The sequence below is a fragment of the Macrobrachium nipponense genome, chromosome 11, assembly GCF_015104395.2.
Source record: "Macrobrachium nipponense isolate FS-2020 chromosome 11, ASM1510439v2, whole genome shotgun sequence".
NCBI classification, from domain to species: domain Eukaryota; kingdom Metazoa; phylum Arthropoda; class Malacostraca; order Decapoda; family Palaemonidae; genus Macrobrachium; species Macrobrachium nipponense.
In genome coordinates, this window is record NC_061087.1 from 30,914,096 (window position 1) to 30,935,834 (window position 21,739).

General features: G+C 38.8%; 1 protein-coding gene across 2 annotated transcripts in view; it reads left to right on the top strand.

The window, feature by feature from the left end:
* The window catches only part of LOC135203976 (WD repeat-containing protein 86-like), an 88,529-nt gene extending 79,941 nt beyond the window's left edge, over nt 1–8,588 (top strand). For both annotated transcript variants that reach the window (XM_064233937.1, XM_064234022.1), the window contains exons 6-9: nt 243–368; nt 2,965–3,139; nt 5,929–6,103; nt 7,575–8,588. In XM_064233937.1, coding sequence (XP_064090007.1) covers nt 243–368; nt 2,965–3,139; nt 5,929–6,103; nt 7,575–7,905 — 807 coding nt within the window. In that variant the 3' untranslated portion in view covers nt 7,906–8,588. The remainder of the gene's footprint in view (nt 1–242; nt 369–2,964; nt 3,140–5,928; nt 6,104–7,574) is intronic.
* The last annotated feature ends 13,151 nt before the right edge of the window (nt 8,589–21,739 follow it).

Here is a 21,739-nt window from a genome sequence, read left to right on the forward strand (position 1 = left end):
CAGGACTGACATTAGCAAATATCGGCCCTGATGAGAAGGAAATAATAAGAAGATTTGAAACGACCATATAAAAATCAATAATAATAATAATAATAATAATAAATAAAACTCAAAGACGACTTCAACAATACGCCGTTCGTTTTTCTGCTCCCATAGTCTTTCGTCCTACCCTGAATCTTAAAACCACATTAAACAGCAAAATATTACAAAAAATCTCATTAGTTACGTAAATTCACTTGCAGATCTTCAGAGGTCACAAGGGCCCCGTATCTTGTATGTCGGCCAACGCAGAGGGCACAATACTCTACACTGGATCTATGGATAGCACCATTCGGATCTGGAACATCCAAGAAGGGCATATTTTAAAGGTATGTAAACAAGCAGATTTGGGGTCTAATGCCTGGAATTGTCTTGCACCGTCTTTCGGATTCGTGATATGCTTCTCTGTAATACGAGACATTTTTTCAAACGGTCTTCATGTTCTTGACAAGGTTAAAACCAAAGAAAGTATGGCATCTGGGATTTATCAAATAGCAACAGAGACCACGTATTCTTGACGAGGCTACATGGAAACCAAAGAAAGTATGACATTAATATTTACCAAATAGCCACAGTGACCTCTTCAAGAATTCACGATTTCTGGACGAGCTTTCCACAGAAAACTTCGAATCAAAAATTAATGAAGATCCTCTGCCTTATTTTGGGGAGATTTGAACCCACGGATGGTAAAAAGTAAAGGTGTAGTGTTAACCTGTTGGGCTGCAAAGAGTGAGTTCGAATCAAACAATCGAAAGAACACGTTTCTTTCTTTTGTTTCCTTTATGGATTTAAGGCTTCCATTGTAAAGCGCATCAGGGAAATAAAAGTATTCTATAAAGTAGAATTGTATTCTTAGAAAATTGATATTCTGCATAAAATTTCACTGGTCATACTAAAGAGGTTAAATATCCCTATTGGTTTTTGTGATCCCCTTTAGAAATAGAATTGTCTTGCATGAAAAAAATTTACAATGGTGTCAGTGTAATAATAATAATAATAATAATAATAATAATAATAATAATAATAATAATAATAATAATAATAATAATAATAATAATAATACATTTTAGTTCAGGACCATATAGAGAGGTATACAAGGTAGAAATAATAATAATAATAATAATAATAATAATAATAATAATAATAATAATAATAATGGAGAAGGGTATATAAAACACCAAGAGATGAAGGACACGATCAGGAAAGAATATATGCAAAGACTCAAGGCGATACTCAAATCAAAACTCAACGCCGGAAATATGATAAAAGCCATAAACACATGGGAAGTGCCAGTAATCAGATACAGCGCAGGAATAGTGGAATGGACGAAGGCAGAACTTCGCAACATAGACCAGAAAACTAGGAAACATATGACAATACACAAAGCACTACACCCAAGAGCAAATACGGACAGACTATACATAACACGAAAGGAAGGAGGGAGAGGACTACTAAGCATAGAGGACTGCGTCAACATCGAGAACAGAGCACTGGGGCAATATATGAAGACTAGTGAAGACGAGTGGCTCAAGAGTGCATGGGAAGAAGGACTGATAAAAATAGACGAAGACCCAGAAATATACAGAGACAGGAGAAAGACAAGCAGAACAGAGGAATGGCATAACAAACCAATGCACGGACAATACATGAGACATACTAAAGAACTAGCGAGCGATGACACATGGCAATGGCTACTGAGGGGAGAGCTCAAGAAGGAAACTGAAGGAATGATAACAGCGGCACAAGATCAGACCCTAAGAACCAGATATGTCCAGAGAACGATAGATGGAAATAACATCTCTCCCATATGTAGGAAGTGCAATACGAAAAATGAAACCATAAACCACATAGCAAGCGAATGTCCGGCACTTGCACAGAACCAGTACAAAAAGAGGCATGATTCAGTAGCAAAAGCCCTCCACTGGAGCCTGTGCAAGAAACACCAGCTACCTTGCAGTATTAAGTGGTACGAGCACCAACCTGAAGGAGTGATAGAAAACGATCAGGCAAAGATCCTCTGGGACTATGGTATCAGAACAGATAGGGTGATACGTGCAAATAGACCAGACGTGACGTTGATTGACAAAATCTAGAAGAAAGTGTCACTCATTGATGTAGCAATACCATGGGACACCAGAGTTGAAGAGAAAGAAGGAAAAAATGGATAAGTATCAAGACCTGAAAATAGACATAAGAAGGATATGGGAAATGCCCGTGGAAATCGTACCCATAATCATAGGAACACTAGGCACGATCCCAAGATCCCTGAAAAGGAATCTGGAAAAACTAGAGGCTGAAGTAGCTCCAGGACTCATGCAGAAGAGTGTGATCCTAGAAACGGCGCACATAGTAAGAAAAGTTATGAACTCCTAAGGAGGCAGGATGCAACCGGGAACCCCACACTATAAATACCACCCAGTCGAATTAGAGGACTGTGATAGAACAAAAAAAAAAAATAATACCTTTTGAGCTCAGATCCATATACAGAGGTATACAAAGTAATCATGCTATAATCTTACTATAATGGGCGTTATGTCTGTCTGTCCATCTGTCTTTCAATCACAGCCAAACTGCTGGTCCGATAGGCATGAAACTTGGCAGGGTTATAGTGGGGACCCCTGAGATGGTTTATAATGGGGTTTCATCTTACACCCCCGCCCCCCTCCGAATGGGGTGGGGGTGAGAAGGGATTCCCTGAAACGGAGCTGGTTCCGCCCATGAAACAGGGCTGGTTATGCGCGTAGTCTTAGTCACTTTACGAATTTATCATACATAATTTCTGTATACATATATTTGCTAGTAATGCTAATAATAATAACGTCATTTATTTGAGCTCACGGCCATATAGAAAGAGAGAAGAGTAGAGTTAATGCAATATACATAATCCAGAATTCAGTTTTTCATCCTCATTATCTACCCGACCAGATACTAAAGGGCCACAACGGTGCTGTGCTGACCCTCAGCGTCGTAAACAAGTTGCTGTACAGCGGCAGCACAGACGACACAGCAAAATGCTGGGTGGAGAATCTGGACGTTCCAGGGATCAGTTACAAGGGCCATTTGCATACAGTTTCCTGCGTCAAGTACCATGCAGGTTATGGTAAGAAATTTTACTTTTTTTTTCTCTCTGGCAAGAAGCATTACACTTTTTCATTGGTATGAAACATGACACTTCTTCATTGGTATTAAATTTGACACTTTTTCATTGGTAAGAAACTTGACACTTTTTCCTTAGCAAGAAACATGACACTTCCTCCTAGGCAAGAAACATGACACTTCTTCCCTGGCAAAAAACATGACACTCCCTTCTAGGCAAGAAACATGGCACTTCTTCCCTGGCAAGAAACATGACACTTCCTCCAAGGCAAGAAACATGACACTTCTTCCCTGGCAAGAAACACTACACTTCCTCCCAGGCAAGAAACATGGCACTTCTTCCCTGGTAAAAAACATGACACTTCTTCCCTGGCAAGAAACATAACACTTTTTCCTTAGCGAGAAACATAACACTTTTTCCTTGGCAAGAAACATGGAACTTCTTCCTTAGCAAGAAACATAACACTTTTTCCTTGGTAATTGGAGAAGATGCAACACATTACTACCCTAATATAGTTTTCCTTAAACTTTAATAAATTACTCACAATTTTCTCAATCTGTTGATTTATTTGTTAATATATTTTTTTATTTTTTAACGGGGGATTTCTGCTTTCTGTATTTCCCTTTACCTCCTCTTACTTCTTTCTAGTAAACCTCATATAGTACTTTGGAAGCTTGAATTCTAACTCAATGGCCCCTTTGGTGGGCTTGTTCCATTTGAATAGGGATCATCTTCTGCATAATAATAATAATAATAATAATAATAATAATATAATAATAATAATAATAATAAATAATAATAATGAATAATAATAATAAATATATAATAATAATAATATTTTCGGAAGGAGACCCTCTCGTAGGCATGTTTTGTTATAAATGACTGCTGCTTTAGCACTATTAATTTTGTAAAGAGTCTTCTCTATCTTTCTGATGACGGCTTTCTCGTTGTTGCTCAGACTGGCGAGCAACGCACCAAAGGGCATGGTAAAATTCGGTCGAGTTATTTGATTTATTATTGCTTATACAATTCTCTCTCTCTCCAACGCGACGTTTCCTCCTGATCCACAGGACATTATCAAGCGATAACTGCTGAGGGACTGAATTCCAGTGGTGGTGGTTGTTGTTTGAGATTAAGCTGGCCTTGTGCCAGCACGGGCTCTTGCTCGTAGAGCAGCCCGTATAGGGCTACTTGCTTTCAACGTGGTATGGCCGTTGGCATTCCAGTGTTGTTGTTTTAGAGCACCTCTCCTGCAGGTCGGGTTTTCATTGGTTCCTGGGAAGGTGACTCATACGGCGGACGTTTACGAGTCTTGCAGACCTTCTCAGGTGGGGGGTTTCACCGGGAGCCTCTTGATTGGCTTCTACCTGAGTGACGTCACCACTGGTATTATTCTCATATCCGGTGTTTGTTTCATGCACGCTGGTACTTCCCCCCACCCCCGTGCTGACACAAGGTCAGCTTAATAAAAAAACAACAACACTGGAATGCCAACGGCCATACCACGTTGAAAGCAAGTAGCCTCTAGGCGCTCACGAGCAAGAGCCCGTTCTGGCACAAGGCCAGCTTAATCTCAAACAACAACCACCACCACTGGAATTCAGTCCCTCAGCAGTTATCGCTTGATAATGTCCTGTGGATCAGGAGGAAACGTCGCGTTGGAGAGAGAGAGAGAGAGTATTGTATAAGCAATAATAAATCAAATGACTCAACCGAATTTTACCATGCCCTTTGGTGCGTTGCTTCCCAGTCTAAGCAACAACGGGAAAGCCGTCATCAGAAAGATAGAGAAGACTCTTTACAAGATTAATAGTGCTGGAGAAGCAGCAGTCATTTTTAACAAATAATAATAATAATAATAATAATAATATAATATATAATAATAATAATAATAATAATAATAATAAGAATAATAATAATAATAATAAATAATAATAATAAGAATGAAACATTTTCCTTAGGAAGAATCATTCTTTTTTGTAAGGCACAAGTCTTGGAGGATATATTTTTCATTCTTATTATATTTATTATTACTCTGAAGATAATAACTCAGAAGATAAACCCCTTATTATTATTATTATTATTATTATTATTATTATTATTATTATTATTATTATTATTATTATTATTATTATTATTATTATTATTATTATTATTATTCAGAAGATGAGCCCTATTCATATGGGGCCATTGACTTGAAATCCAGACTTCCAAAGAATATGGTGTCCTAAATGGATAGAAGGTAATATGATTTGCAGGCAGAAGAAATCGGTTATTAGAAATAGAAGAAAAAAATATTGATATATCAATGAATATATCAAATTATAAATGTAGATAATACAAGGTAAATAATTGAGGGTAGTAATGGTTTGCACCCTATTTTGAACTGTAAGGTTCTAATTACACAGCATCCTCATGTATCTCTGTAGCACACTGCATCCAGTCCAATCTTTATATTGTAGTGATTTCATGTCCAGCTGCTATTCTTACAAACACGTCATCTTAGTGACCAGTACTTTTCGTCAGAATCTCATCTCTGGTCACTCACTGCCTTGTTTCGTAACGAACTGAAAATTGTATAGCTGCACTTCGATAAAATAAAATGCACGGGCGAGTTAAAGGCATTTGAACTCACGCTACGAGATGAAGGAAAGTTTTCGTAATGTTTCTTCACTGCAAAAAAAAAAAAAAAAAAAAAAAAAAAAAAGATACCGTTGTCTTCTTGTATTCGTTTCGAACTTCTTCATAAATACGAGAATACCTTGGTATTCACCTCGTCAATTCTTCCACAGTATTCACAGGCAGCGGGGACGCCTGTGCGAGGGTATACGACGCGAAGAGCGGTGCTTTGAAAGCCGTGTACAGAGCTCACTCCAGCGCCATCACCTGCATGAACCTCATAGGGGACAACCTCTACACCGGCTCATCGGACAATACCCTCAGGGTCTGGGATGCCAGCAAAGCAACGTAAGTTCTAGAGCATGCTCCGAGCGATTTTTGGCCTTTGGTGCACTGTCGAATTCCCAAGGTTTGCTTGGCTTTCAGTACCCGGTAGAGTTAGTGCAGTCACTTGGTACTCTAGGCCTAACTAAAAGTGTTTGCAGTTTCCCTTCGGCCCCCTAGCTGCAACCACTTGATAGTCTTGTACCTTCTATCCATTTTGCTGTCCAACCACTCAAACGCCCTCTTTTTACTACCTTCAGAGTTGAATACCCTAGAGTACCCCAAGTGCTTGTCTTGACAGCCCCAAATTTCACAAATCAAACCACTGTACTTTAGCACATATTTTATTCCATGGCAATAATCATATATAGATTTAACATGGCTCAATTGCTAATACAAATAAAAAAAAACTGTTCGTTCGTATAACCTTTAATAACCATAGTTTTTTTTTTTTTTTTTTAGTAATTCTAAGGAGATATTGTTTATTGAAGAAATTCTTTGAGTGAACGATATAGAAAAGGTGCATATGAGGCAGTACAGATGACATAAGTCGAGAAATCTACCGAAATAATGTGGGAAATTCAGTCTGTTGTTTTTGCTTTTACGGGAGCTGGTACTAAACATGGCGCCCCTCGAAACTTTCCTGCGTTTAAACATAAAACAAAAGACTCAATTTCTCACATTATTTCGGTAGATCTCTGAAAGTATATCTCCTTTACGGCATCTCATTGACCCTTTTCTCTAATGTTCAGTCAAAAATATCTTTGATAAACACTTATCTCAGTGCGAAGCTCTCCTTAAGAATTACCAATATTTCTTTTTTTTTTATTTCCGAAAACCGTTGGCAGTCTATCGATAAGAAATTTAAGGCCGACAGACTTGAAACCCAAGAGGGTTCCAAAGAGATGTCAGCCTGGAAGAGAGAAAGAGGGGATAATAAATAAAGGAATAAACATACAGGAGGAAATAGCAAATGAAATTGCTAAGTGCTCCGAAATTACCCCTCGTTTCTAAAAGTATTGCCATACTTTAAGGACTTCAGGAATTGCTGTGTGCTTTCAGTTTTGCTTGCTTTTCACGGAACTCTTTCTACCAAAGCGTGGACACTTCGGGGTTCAGAGAGCAATGCGATCTGCCAATGAGGCAATGAGTGATTCCCTAAAGCCTTAGTAAATCGGCTTACACTTCTAGAAAATTCGTTTTCTTAAGTGTTTCAGAAGTCGCTGTGTGCTTTCAGTTTTGCATGCTTTTCACGCCAATCTTTCTATCACAGCATGGACACTTCCGAGTTCAGAAAGCAATGTGATCTGCCAATGAGATAATGAGTCCAAGAAGCGTCTTTTCGTGCACTGACGTTTGTAATATTCGTGCACTGAAGGCTTGGTAAATGATCAAATATATTTCTATTCAAAAAGTTCAATCAAGCGTCCCTTTCGAATCTCCCGCTGGTTCTGTCGTTTCTCCCTTGACATTTCGATCTCTTCGACCTACTCAGGCTCGAGTCCGAGGAACTCCTCGACCTGATGGAGGACGAAGAGGAGCTCGAAGGCTCCGCCCCCGTCCCAGCCAAGGCCTTCGACGAGCACAAACTCAAGGCCTACAATGGAGAGGACGTCGACGTGGCGAGCGCCCAGCTGAAACCACCTTCGTCGCCGCACCTGCGAGTCCCGTCTCCCACGCCCTCCGGGAGGTCACGCCTCTCGCCCTCGCCCTCGCCCTTGCACTCGGCCAAGGGAAGGGTGTCGCCCTCGCCCTCCCAGCTGTCAGCGAGGGGGCTACTCGACGACTCCAAGGGCCGCAGAAGTATCGCCGATTTGGACTTCTAAGTGTCGTCTCGTGACAGACAGACTCGATTCTTCTTCGCACTGACTTCTTGAGGATCGAGTCATCAAACGCTGGATTTTAAAAGGCTTCAGTGTTCGTCTGTTTTTCTAAATCTGTTTTCTCTCTCCTCCTACTTCCCAGCTCTGGAATTCTTGTCTTACTCCTGATTCTCAGATATTTTCTTCTCCAGCCAGGCAGTCCAAAACGTCTTCTTCGTAATGGATGCTCGCCCATTCTAACACGAATTTAATTATTATACAGGGTGGCCCAAAAGTAGGTTTACAGTTATTCAACCATCTACTTCGCATTCATATATTAACGCTTTAGAAATATACATACATACATACATATGTTGCAACGTTAAAGGAGGACGTTTTGAGCATCTGAGAGATTAAACATTGTCTGTTCAAGATGTGCATAAACAGTATGAATGTAAGATAGAAATTTGAATGTAATAAACCGTTTTAAAAGTAATTAAAAGTGATCACGTGATAACTGTAAACATATTTTTTTGGCTACCCTATATATTATTCTATATTTTTTTCTGGGTCAATTCTAACTTGAATTAATTTTTATGTTTTATCATATATTTTTTTCCTGAGCCAATCTAGCAAAAGGGTATATATATAGATAGAGTTCTCAGTCCTATTACCCTCTGCATAGAAAAATAAAACATTGTTCTTAAGATGTGTATGACATGACTATAAAAAAAATCCATAAATTTCATTTCCTATGTTCCAGAGAGGTTTATCTCAATGAAAAATGGACGTAAATTTGATTAAAGAACTTGGCATTCAAAATATCTGGCTTAATAAGAAAGATAATGATGCATTGCAAGAAATAGAGGGGGGACCAAAAAGTACTCGGTAAACTTTGTGATAATAATAGTTCAGTGTCACATTTTACAAACTGGGTCCAGCAGAGCTGTGAATATTGTCACGAATATCTATGTAATATGATAAAAAAAAATTAGTCTAGGGCATGCTAATTTGTCTAGATATCCACTAATATATCAACACATAGTCATATTTGACGAGGCTATATATATATATATATATATATAATATATATATATATATATATATATATATATATATATATATATAATATATACACATATATATATATATATATATATGACTGGTAAAAATGTTCTATTACGACAGAATTCCATCCAATAAAGGAGCCCATAAAAACGCCAAAATATAGAAAGTAAGTTCTATATTTCAGAGACTGCTGTCTCTCTCTTCATTACCTACCTGAAGAAATAGACAGCAGTCTCTGAAATATAGTACTTTCTTTTATATTTTGGGGTTTTTATGGGCTCCTTTTATTATGTATATATATATATATATATATATATATATATATATATATATATATATATATATATATATATATATTCTACTTTCCAAATACAGTTTAACGTACAACACCCTTCTCAGTACTTAAGCCTTACAGATGAATAATACATATTAGAATACTATTTTTGTCTATGTAACTTCACAGTGATTTCGACCTTGACCTTTTAGTAGCGTGAAGTTTCACCTCCCTTTTTTTCTTTTGTTTTGTCGAGGACAAAATGAACGGAAAATTTGTCGACTGTGCTGACAACCATAAATAAAACACCACTGCAACGCGATGATAAAGCTTTTTGTCAAACGAACTAAACTTTATCCTGACAAGTTTCTCGTGAAACTGCTTCAGTAATCATGTACTTTCGTTTTTTTTCATCATTCGTTTCCAAGATGTTTTTGTCAAGATACATTCCTGGTATTTGTCGCTGGAACTGTACGTTTTGCTTCTGTTGGAAATGATAATGTTGAATGTGATGTTCTGAATCCACTGGGTCGTGGGCAGAACGACGCCGTGACGTTATATCCCACGTTATATGGTATATATCTATTTTGAGCTTGTCATGGTTTTCATTAAATAAAGGATAAACAGCGTTCTACCTTCTTTATATATATATATTCTTGTTTCCTTGTATACCCAAGGCTTATGACCAGTTGTGGGCAACGAGAAAATTTGGTGGGTATCGCTGAAGGCCAGGGCGGAGGTTAGATGGGAAAGGTACTACTCGTTAATCAGTCTCCAAGTAAGAAGGGACTTCCGAGATGTGGTCACATCTTTATCATTATTCAAATATTCTTTTAAAATTTCAAATTCTGTTCTCGTCATAAACAAAGGATTTGCGACGTACGAATTTATTATTATTATTATTATTATTATTATTATTATTATTATTATTATTATTATTATTATTATTATTATTATTATTATTATACAGTTGCCGCCCTGTATTATCCTGTGATTGTCTTTTCCCTGTGTCTGAGCAGTTGATTTTAATCTGTTTATAAATCTCTTGAAAAGATCAAGAATACCAGAAGGTTAATTAAATGTCAAAAGGGTACAAATCCAGGATTATCGGATAGTATATGGTCATAAACCTAAACATAGATTTAACCCTACCATAAACTACAACGTATCCATACATTCCAAAATATGAAAAAACTGAATATATTAATTTTGTTGCTTATATTTATCTACATCTTCTTTCATTATGAAGCAATACTTAAATTTAGAAAATTTCTCTTATTTGACTAAATGAAACCAGATTCAGTGATATTCCTTTTAACTGTGTTATGTTTATAGAATCCACATTGTTTTTTACAGTCTTGTTAGGGGGGATGGGGTGGTATTGGAATATTCGCGGCCCGTGGAGAGGGTTTTGGGGGGTGGAGAGGTAAGTGAACCAACGCCATCTTGAATTCAAGATGGCGTTGAGTGAACGCGTTCACCAAGATAAGAATCCAAACCGCCCCACCCCCCATAACGGTCCCCCCCCTACAAGGACAAATCGCATTTGTAGCCCTAGAGGCTTTCGGACAGAAAGATGCCCTTATTAATAATAATAATAATAATAATAATAGTAATTTATATAAATAATCTGTGTTTGATATGTTCACGGTTTATTAATCTTTCGTCTTGACAATTAACCAGTACTTTATATATATAAATACATACACACACAAATATATATATATATATATATATATATATATATATATATATATATATATATATATATATATATATAACCTAGCCACCTGGGGGGGCAACCAAGTCCTTATGGGTGCCGGTCCCAAGCCCGGATAAATAGGGAGGGTTGGTGTCAGGAAGGGCATCCGGCTGTAAAAATCTGTGCCAAAACCAAAAATGGAATGAGCCGAAATATGGAAAGAGGTAATGCTAGGGCGTACTCCGTAAACGACGCACAGAGACATCGCCCTAACTCTGTGGTAAGGCGAGGGCTACTGCATCAGGAGCGGGTGCAGCTAAAGAAGCGAGCTCACATTGGGTTCAGAGTATGTCAGCTAAATGTTGGGTCCATGACTGGGAGAGGTAGAGAATTGGCTGACTTGATGAGAGAAAAGAAAGTAGATGTTGTGTGTGTGCAAGAAACGCGGTGGAAAGGAAATAAAGCTAAAGAGTTGGGAAGATGGATATAAAGCTATATTATAGTGGAGCAAATAAACAAGGTAGAAATGGAGTTGGCATAGTACTGTCTAGTGAACTAAAGAACTCGGTAATAGAAGTGCATAGAAAGAATGACCGTATCATCAGATTGAAGATATGTTATGGAGGAGAGATTCTGAATATTATAAGCGCATATGCACCACAAGTTGGTTGCACAGAAGAAGAGAAGGGAAATTTCTGGAGAGACATGGATGGAATAATGCAAGAACTGGAAGAGCATGAGAGGGTGATAGTTGGGGCATATTTGAATGGCCATGTCGGAAGTGAAAATGAGGCGATTGGGCGGGTGCATGGGGGCCATGGAATTGGGGAGAGAAACCCAGAAGGAGAGAGTGTAGTGGACTTTGCTGTGTCATTCGACATGGCAATAGTAAACACATTTTTGAGAAGAAAAGGGAACACCTAATAACATATAGGAGTGGGGGAAGATTCTCCCAGATAGACTATTTCTTGTATAAAAGGATAAATCTGGTGGAGGTCAAGAACTGGCAAAGTTATTCCAGGCGACCATGTAGCCCCCCAACACAGGCTGCTATGTATTGGACTTGAAGTTGAAAAAGGGAAAGAAAAACCAAAAGCTAAAGGGATAAGGAAAATTAAATGGTACGAATTACAGAAGGAAGGGGATAAGAAGAGAGAATTTAAGAGGAGGGTTTTGGAGGATATTGATATAGGGATTGAAGATGTTCAAGAATGGTGGGCACGAAATGCAGCAGTAATAAGAAGGCATGGAAAGGAGCTGCTAGGAGAGACATCTGGTATCATATGGGAAGAAAAGGATAGTTGGTGGTGGGATGAAGACATTGAGAAAGTAGTAAAAGATAAGAAGGAGGCAAAGAAAAGATGGGAAGAGTCACAGTCAGTGGAAGACAGAAATAGGTACAGAGAGAAAAACAAGGTGGTGAAAAAAGGTGGTAGCCCAAGCTAGCAAAGTCGTATGATGATGTGTATAATGAGCTGGGGACAAAGGAAGGATTAAAGAAGAGGATGAAGCTATCAAAGGCTAGAAATAAGAGCACAAAGATATCACACATCAAACAAATCAAAGAATCAAGAGGGTGTAGTGCTTAGAAAGGAGGAAGACATGTGAAGAGATGGAAAGAATATTTCGAACAGTTGTTAAATGAAGAAAATAATAGACTAATAAGAGAGGATGGGCAAGTGAACATTGGCATGGTAATGAGTTTTTCTAGGCAAGAGGTACTAAATGCACTGAAGAAGATGAAGAATGGGAAGGCAACCGGACCAGACATGATCCCGGTGGAGGCATGGAAAGCATTAGGAGATGAAGGAGTGGATATACTGTACGATCTTATGATAAAGATCCTTGAACAGGAAAAGATACCAAATGAGTGGCGTGGGAGTATATTGATCCCAATTTTTAAAGGGAAAGGCGATGTCCAAGAGTGTGGTAATTATAGGGGCATTAAATTGATGTCCCACACTTTGAAGATACTGGAAAGGGTGATAGATGCTAGACTGAGAGAAGAAGTACAAATAGGTAAAGAGCAGATGGGATTTATGAAGGGAAGGGGAACAACAGATGGTATATTTTGTCTGAGGCAAATAATGGAGAAATTCGGGAAAGACAAAGGGACCTACATATGGTATTCATTGACCTTGAAAAGGCTTATGACAGAGTCCCGAGACAAGAGGTATGGAGGAGCCTGAGGGAGAAGATGGTGCCAGAGAAGTATGTGCGATTGATACAAGAGATGTACCGGAATGTATTTACCAGAGTGAGGAGCAGTGTTGGGGAGACAGAAGGTTTTGAGGTGAGAGTAGGATTACACCAGGGGTCGGCTCTGAGCCCATTTATCTTTAACATAGTGATGGATGTTAAAATAGAGGAAGTAAGGGAGACAGTACCATGGAACATATTGTATGCGGATGATATTGTTCTGTGTGCAGAGAGCAGGGAAGATCTGGAGGTGAAATTGGAAAGATGGAGACAAGTACTGGAGGACAGAGGAATGAGAATAAGTAGATCCAAGACAGAATATATGTGTTACCACCACTGAGGGGGATGATAGAGAAAGTATTCAGCTTGGTGGAGAGCAAATAAGGAGAGTTGATAAGTTTAAGTATTTGGGATCTTTTGTTAACGCTGGAGGAAGTATGGAAGAAGAAGTAAAACATCGGGTAGGCAGGACAGGCTGGAACAACTGGAGAGCGGCCTCGGGAGTTCTTTGTGACAAAAGAGTGCCGCTTAGGTTAAAAGGAAAATTTCACAGAAGACGGTTGGTAAGAACAGCAATGCTGTATGGTACGGAAACAGCAAGCATGAGAAAAGCAGAGCAGAAGAAGATGGATGTGGCAGGAAATGAGAATGGCTTAGCGGTGGACTGTCTGGGGGTAAACAAGAGGTGGGATAGGATTCAGAAATGACTACATAAGGGGGGTCAACTAAGGTGGTGGAAGGAAGTATCAAAGAAAGTGCAGGAGGGGAGGCTGAGATGGTATGGACACAATGTTGAGGAGAGATGGAGGACCACGCTGGGAGACATACTATGGGAGTGGAGGTGCAAGGAAGAAAGAGAGGGAGACCAAGAAAGAGATGGAAGGACTGTGTGAGAGGAGATTTACATGAGAAGGGAATTGATGAGGCAGAAGCGCAAGATAGAAATAGATGGAAACGGCTCATCCGAAACGGCGACCCCATATAAAAATGGGAAAAAGCTGGGAAGAAGATATATATATTAAGATATTATGATAGAATATATATAGATATAATTATACATATAATAAATGATATTAATATAGAGATCAGAATAATATATAGATAAGATATAAGATATATATATAGGAGAGTATATAGAATTAAGATATTTATACAATATATTATATATATTTATAGATTATTATAAAGAACATTATATATGAGATATATTATATATATAGATATATAGATATGATATATATATATTGATCTTATATGATAGTATAATTAATATATATATATATAAAAGATATATATATATATAAGATATATATATATAAGCTCTATAGATTATATATATATTATAGATATATAGATAGATAGATATAATATATAGATATATAGCTATATATATATAATATATAATATATATATATTATATAATATATATAGCTAATATATATATATATATATAATGATATATATATATTTGTGTATGTATGTATTTATATATATAAAAGTACTGGTTAATTGTCAAGACGAAAGATTAATAAACCGTGAACATATCACACAGAATATTATATATATATATATTATATATATATATATATATTATATATATATATATATATATATATATATATAAAGTAAAATCCTAATTAAATTTTGCATGCATGTGTATATATTACTTATAACATCGAAGCCACTTGTGAATAAAAGCAAATAGCTGGAACAGTACTCCTGTATATGTCTACTCTCAGGATTAACCTTAACCTCGAAGAGGTTAATCCTGAAATTGTACCTTTTTGGATTAGGATTAAATACCTCCTCCTTTGGCAAGATGGGAAACGTGTCAACGCCGCTAACTGTAGGAAAGTCTCAACCTTTCGTAGCTAGAGTATAGCTATAGCACTCCCCTGAAAGTTAAGCTGTACTGCCCTTCTATCATATTAATTGATACGTAGATAACACAGCCTCGGTTATCAAAACCCATCCCCCCCCCTCTCTCTCTCTCTCTCTCAACTGAAATGGAAGAGGTGGATGCTGTTGTTGGTGAATATAATAATAATAATAATAATAAAATAATAATAATAATAATAATAATTTTCTAAAGGGTCCACAATAATACAAAGTGTTAAGAGTCTGAGGATGAACCCAGGGAAGGGCTTGAAAGCTTTTTGTAGTCTTAAAAATTATACACGGACTCTTAACACTGCATTATTGTGGACCCCTTTAGAACCATTATATATTACTCTCGCGATAGAGAGTTTTTCCCTATTACAATAAGTAATAATAATAATAATAATAATAATAATAATAATAATAATAATAATAATAATAATAATAATAAATAGCCTCTCGAGATCTTTGTAGTTCTCGTGCAGAATCTTCACAAAAAAAGGGAAAAATTTATATAGAAAACCGAAGTGTTTTGTGGGAGACACGTGTGCCCTGAACAGCCATCAAGAGATAAGAATCCAATCATGTATTCGTGTGCATACCAGTATTAGTTTACCTACGAAAAATGTATTATGTATGTTATGTACACATATATGTATATGTGCACATAGGTACGTTACCACATATTTATGTATGATAACGATCCTACCAGACAACTCCAACCTACCCCTCCCCCGGCATCTCAGGCCTCCCCCTTCCCAACCGATGCATTTAGGCCTAATGCGTTTCATACCATTGTTTTGGGTTTTCTTATTCTTCTTCTTCTTCTTCTTCTTTTTCTTCTTCTTCACAATACTAAGAATTTCCGTCTAAATTCGTTGCCTTTTATAATAGGAATATATACTTTTGGTTTTGAATGGCTCTCTCTCCTCTCTCTCTCTCTCTCTCTCTCTCTCTCTCTCTCTCGACAACGTTAGATGAACCGGACTTCCTTCACCCCCCCACGGGCGGGGCGGGGGGGGGGGGGGGGGGGAAACTAAGTCCTTGTGGTCAGTCAACCTTTATAATCCCTTCGGGAATCTGGCTGAAGGATTAGGAGGCTGCTTTCTGCAGCTGCTAATCCGTTGCGTAATCCTCGTAGGCGATTCATCACGCACACACACACACACGCACACACACACGCATGTAAAAAGAAATAAGTGTATAAATGTATGTCTGTGTTTGTAAGCGTGGACTGCGTAGGAGTTGAAAAAGTATAACTTATATATAAAAATATTTAGAGCGACAGATGAGGAAGAAGCCTACGGTCGCTGCTTGCCATTTTTCATTCTCTTAAGACAAAAGTTGGATTTTGTTATCTAAATAAATAATAGAAAAACGTCATATTTATTCACTAAATATTATATTCAAACGTCAGCGAACGTACTGAGTGAACTTTAGTGAACGTATGCGAACGTGAGAGGAAGGGAAGGGATAATTAATAATAATAATAATAATAATAATAATAATAATAATAATAATAATAATAATAATCATAATAAATAATAATAATGTGGCGCCGTGGAGGAGTTGGTTAGGAGTCTTCAAATAGACTTAAGTCAAGTTTAAGCAACATTGGGGCTGGTCAGTCGTGGATTGGATGGGTGACCGCTCTCCTCGGCGTTGATTCCTTGGGAAAGGATCTTTACCATAATTTCCTCAGTCTACTCAGCTGTAAATGAGTACCTATCCCTGGATGGGGGTAGGGTCCAGCTATGGGTTTAAATAGCAAAACTCAGCAATGATGGAAAGAAATGAAGGAATAAACGACAACGACGTAAATGGAACCTCTGGCAACAGAGGAGCTTCGTCCGGCAACCAGGTATTCAACCCAATTGAAGGGGAAGACGGTCAGGTACTTGGAGGTCGTCATCCAGCAACTGATCACCACAAACGAAAGTAATCAACAGCCTGAGATTGGAGCTACAGAGGCAAAAAACAAAAAGGAAGAAATGGACAAGAGAAGAAAATAAGGAAATATGGAGATGCTACATCAGAAGCAACCCGACGGAGAGAGATATAGAAGAAGATTGATCAACATCTGGAATGAGAGGAATAACACCCCCCAAACAGAGCAGAGGCTGGCAGACCAAGTAAGGAACATAAAGCAAAAAGAACTGGCTCTCCCCAACAGAAAGAGAAGAACTGGAAAGGGAAATGTCACACGACAACGAATTACACGAAGACGAACTGAGAGACGATGCCACAGAAGACGACAGGGAGGATGAAGTATCAAACAACGACACACGAAGAAACACCGACGAAAGTAACAGAGAGAGGACGGAATGGGTAGAAAAAAGATTAGGGACAATGGATGGAGCCAGATACGGAGAGAACAAAAGATCCCCTCCATGAAAGCCTACAACACCAAGAAATAGGGAGAAACAAGTGAGGTCAATGAAATAATGGGCCTAATACACACCACCAGTATCACAGAAACAAATAACTTGACATATGCAGGAGCAAGATTAGTAGCAGAACAATGATGGGGATTCGAACACCAACACCACCAGAACAACACCAACAGAAACCAAAACAGCAACCTCCTTGGAAAAGGCGCCTGGAAAAGCAAATCATGGTGATGAGATCTGACTTGAGTAAACTGAAAGAGATGGCAGAAAAAAGGCTAAGAAGCAAGAAAACAAGGGAGGAACTCAACGAGAAATACAAAGTACAAGAGAGGGGACTAAACAACACAATAGAAGATGTAAAACAGAGGCTTAAGGCCAAAGCACACAAGATCAACGGTACATGAACAGGAATAAGGGATACCAACAGAACAAAACTATCGGAAACCAACCAGAAAAGACTATACAGCCAACTAAGAGGGGAAGACAACCACCCAGAAATTCCTGAAGCCGAACCAAGTAAGAGACTCTGGGAAAACATATGGAGCAATCCGGTATCACACAACAAACATGCAACATGGCTCCAGGAAGTCAAGGAAGAAGAAACAGGGAGATAAAACAAAGATTCACAGAGATCACGACAGACACAGTCAGACACCAACTAAAGAAAATGCCAAACTGGAAAGCCCCCGGTCCCGATGAAGTCCATGGATACTGGCTCAAAAACTTCAAGGCCCTACACACCCACGAATAGCAGAACAACTCCAGCATTGTATCTCAAATCACCAAGCACCCAAATGGATGACCACAGGAAGAACATCCTTAGTACAAAAAGACAAGAGTAAGGGAAATATAGCCAGTAACTACAGGCCTATCACCTGCCTACCAATAATGTGGAAGTTACTAACAGGTATCATCAGTGAAAGGCTATACAACTACCTAGAGGAGACAAACACCATCCCCCACCAACAAAAAGGCTGCAGAAGGAAGTGTAGGGGCACAAAAGACCAGCTCCTGATAGACAAAATGGTAATGAAGAACAGTAGGAGAGGAAGAAACCAACCTAAGCATGGCATGGATAGACTATAAGAAAGCCTTCGACATGATACCACACAAATGGCTAATAGAATGCCTGAAAATATATGGGGCAGAGGAAAATACCATCAGCTTCCTCAAAAATACCAATGCGCAACTGGAATACAATACTTACAAGCTCTGGAATAAGACTAGCAGAGGTTAATATCAGGAGAGGGATCTTCCAGGGCGACTCACTGTCCCCACTACTCTTCGTAGTAGCCATGATTCCCATGACAAAAGTACTACAGAAGATGGATGCCGGGTACCAACTCAAGAAAAGAGGCAACAAAATCAACCATCTGATGTTCATGGACGACATCAAGCTGTATGGTAAGAGCATCAAGGAAATAGATACCCTAATCCAGACTGTAAGGATTGTATCTGGGGACATCAGAATGGAGTTTGGAATAGAAAAATGCGCCTTAGTCAACATACAAAAAGGCAAAGTAACGAGAACTGAAGGGAATAAAGCTACCAGATGGTAGCAACATCAAACACATAGATGAGACAGGATACAAATACTGGGAATAATGGAAGGAGGAGATATAAAACACCAAGAGATGAAGGACACGATCAGGAAAGAATATATGCTGAGACTCAAGGCGATACTCAAGTCAAAACTCAACGCCGGAAATATGATAAAAGCCATAAACACATGGGCAGTGCAGTAATCAGATACAGCGCAGGAATAGTGGAATGGACGAAGGCAGAACTCCGCAGCATAGATCAGAAAACCAGGAAACAAATGACAATACACAAAGCACTACACCCAAGAGCAAATACGGACAGACTATACATAACACGAAAGGAAGGAGGGGAGAGGACTACTAAGTATAGATGACTGCGTCAACATTGAAAACAGAGCACTGGGGCAATATCTGAAAACCAGTGAAGACGAGTGGCTAAAGAGTGCATGGGAAGAAGGACTAATAAAAGTAGACGAAGACCCAGAAATATACAGAGACAGGAGAAAGACAGAAAGAACAGAGGACTGGCACAACAAACCAATGCACGGACAATACATGAGACAGACTAAAGAACTAGCAGCGATGACAATTGGCAATGGCTACAGAGGGGAGAGCTAAAGAAGGAAACTGAAGGAATGATAACAGCGGCACAAGATCAGGCCCTAAGAACCAGATATGTTCAAAAGTACGATAGACGGAAATAACATCTCTCCCATATGTAGGAAGTGCAATACGAAAAATGAAACCATAAACCACATAGCAAGTGAATGCCCGGCACTTGCACAGAACCAGTACAAAAAGAGGCATGATTCAGTGGCAAAAGCCCTCCACTGGAGCCTGTGCAAGAAGCATCAGCTACCTTGCTGTAATAAGTGGTACGAGCACCAACCTGAGGGAGTGATAGAAAACGATCAGGCAAAGATCCTCTGGGACTATGGTATCAGAACGGATAGGGTGATACGTGCAAATAGACCAGACGTGACGTTGATTGACAAAGTCAAGAAGAAAGTATCACTCATTGATGTTGCAATACCATGGCACACCAGAGTTGAAGAGAAAGAGAGGGAAAAAATGGATAAGTATCAAGATCTGAAAATAGAAATAAGAAGAATATGGGATATGCAGTGGAAATCGTACCCATAATCATAGGAGCACTAGGCACGATCAAGATCCCTGAAAAGGAATCTAGAAAAACTAGAGGCTGAAGTAGCTCCAGGTCTCATGCAGAAGAGTGTGATCCTAGAAACGGCACACATAGTAAGAAAAGTGATGGACTCCTAAGGAGGCAGGATGCAACCCGGAACCCACACTATAAATACCACCCAGTCGAATTGGAGGACTGTGATAGAGCAAAAAAAAAAAAAAAAAAAAAATAATAATAATAATAATAATAATAATAATGTCAAAAACAGAATTAATTGTAAAATGTGAGACTTTATAAAAAAAAGTCTCACATTCTACCATCGATGTATCATTGTGGAACTTATGAAAACAAAATATAATAATAATAATAATAATAATAATAATAATAATAATAATAATAAATTTAGTGATATTTTTTCTTAATACTGTATAAGGCGTTAGCAGCCGGCGGGGATGGTGGGGCCGGGGGACTGGGTGCTCGGGAATTAGGGGACCCTTGAAGCCGACCCAGGTGAGTAGGGATTTCAACCAGGGGAGCTAAAGGCCTGGCCGCTGACGTAATTCCCTGGGGTCCTACCGACGGCCCGGTTTGAGAGAGAGAGAGAGAGAGAGAGAGAGAGAGAGAGAGAGAGAGAGAGAGAGAGAGAGAGAGCTAGGAAGGCAAGATACTCTATCGGCCTGTGAGAGGGCAGTTCAGTCAGTGTCAGAGCGCTAGAGACGACGCACGATGTCGGCCAGTAGGCCAGTCAGGGAAGTTATGAAAGCAAAAATATGACTGTCAGGCTGTGAGAGGCCCGAGTCAAAGGCCAAAATTGTAGATGAGAGAGAGTCAGAGCCTAGACACGATGGTAGAAGTTGGCCAGAAGGCCGAATGAATGTAGGCAAAGAGTGGTGGGCCTGTGAGAGGGCCGATTGAAAAACGAAAATTAAAGTTGAGAGAGTCAAAGGCTACAGAGAGAGAGAGAGAGAGAGAGTCAAAGACCTAGTGAGAGAGAGAGAGAGAGAGAGAGAGAGAGAGAGGGCCGATTCAAAAACGAAAATTAAAGTTAGAGAGAGTCAAAGGCCTAGAGAGAGAGAGAGACCTTACAGACCTTACAGACCTTCAGACCTTACATCTTGTTCGGGTTGCCCAGGTCCCTCAGTGTGAGGCACCTCTAATGTCTACAGAGAGTTGCTAGTACATCTTCCGGTATATTTTGCATCTTCCAATCTTGGATGGTCTGGGCATGCAGTTTAGATTATTTGTCGAGCTTATTCTTACATCTACGCTCACTCCTGATATATTCCTCAGATGAGCTGGCAACGCATTGAATAGACGCTGCATTATCGATGCTGGTGCGTAGTGGATTAATGTCCTGTGTGCTTTCCTTATTTTTCTGGTATATTTTTGGGCACTATTAATCTACCTCTGCTTGCTCTTTCTGATATTTTTAGTTCCATGATATTTTCTGCTATTCCTTCTATCTGTTTCCATGCCTGCAATTATCATGTAGCGTTCTCTTCTCCTTTCCAGACTATATAATTTTAAGAATTGTAGTCTTTCCCAGTAGTCTAGGTCCTTAACTTCTTCTATTCTAGCTGTAAAGGACCTTTGTACACTCTCTATTTGTGCAATATCCTTTTGATAGTGTGGGTACCATATCATATTGCAATATTCAAGTGG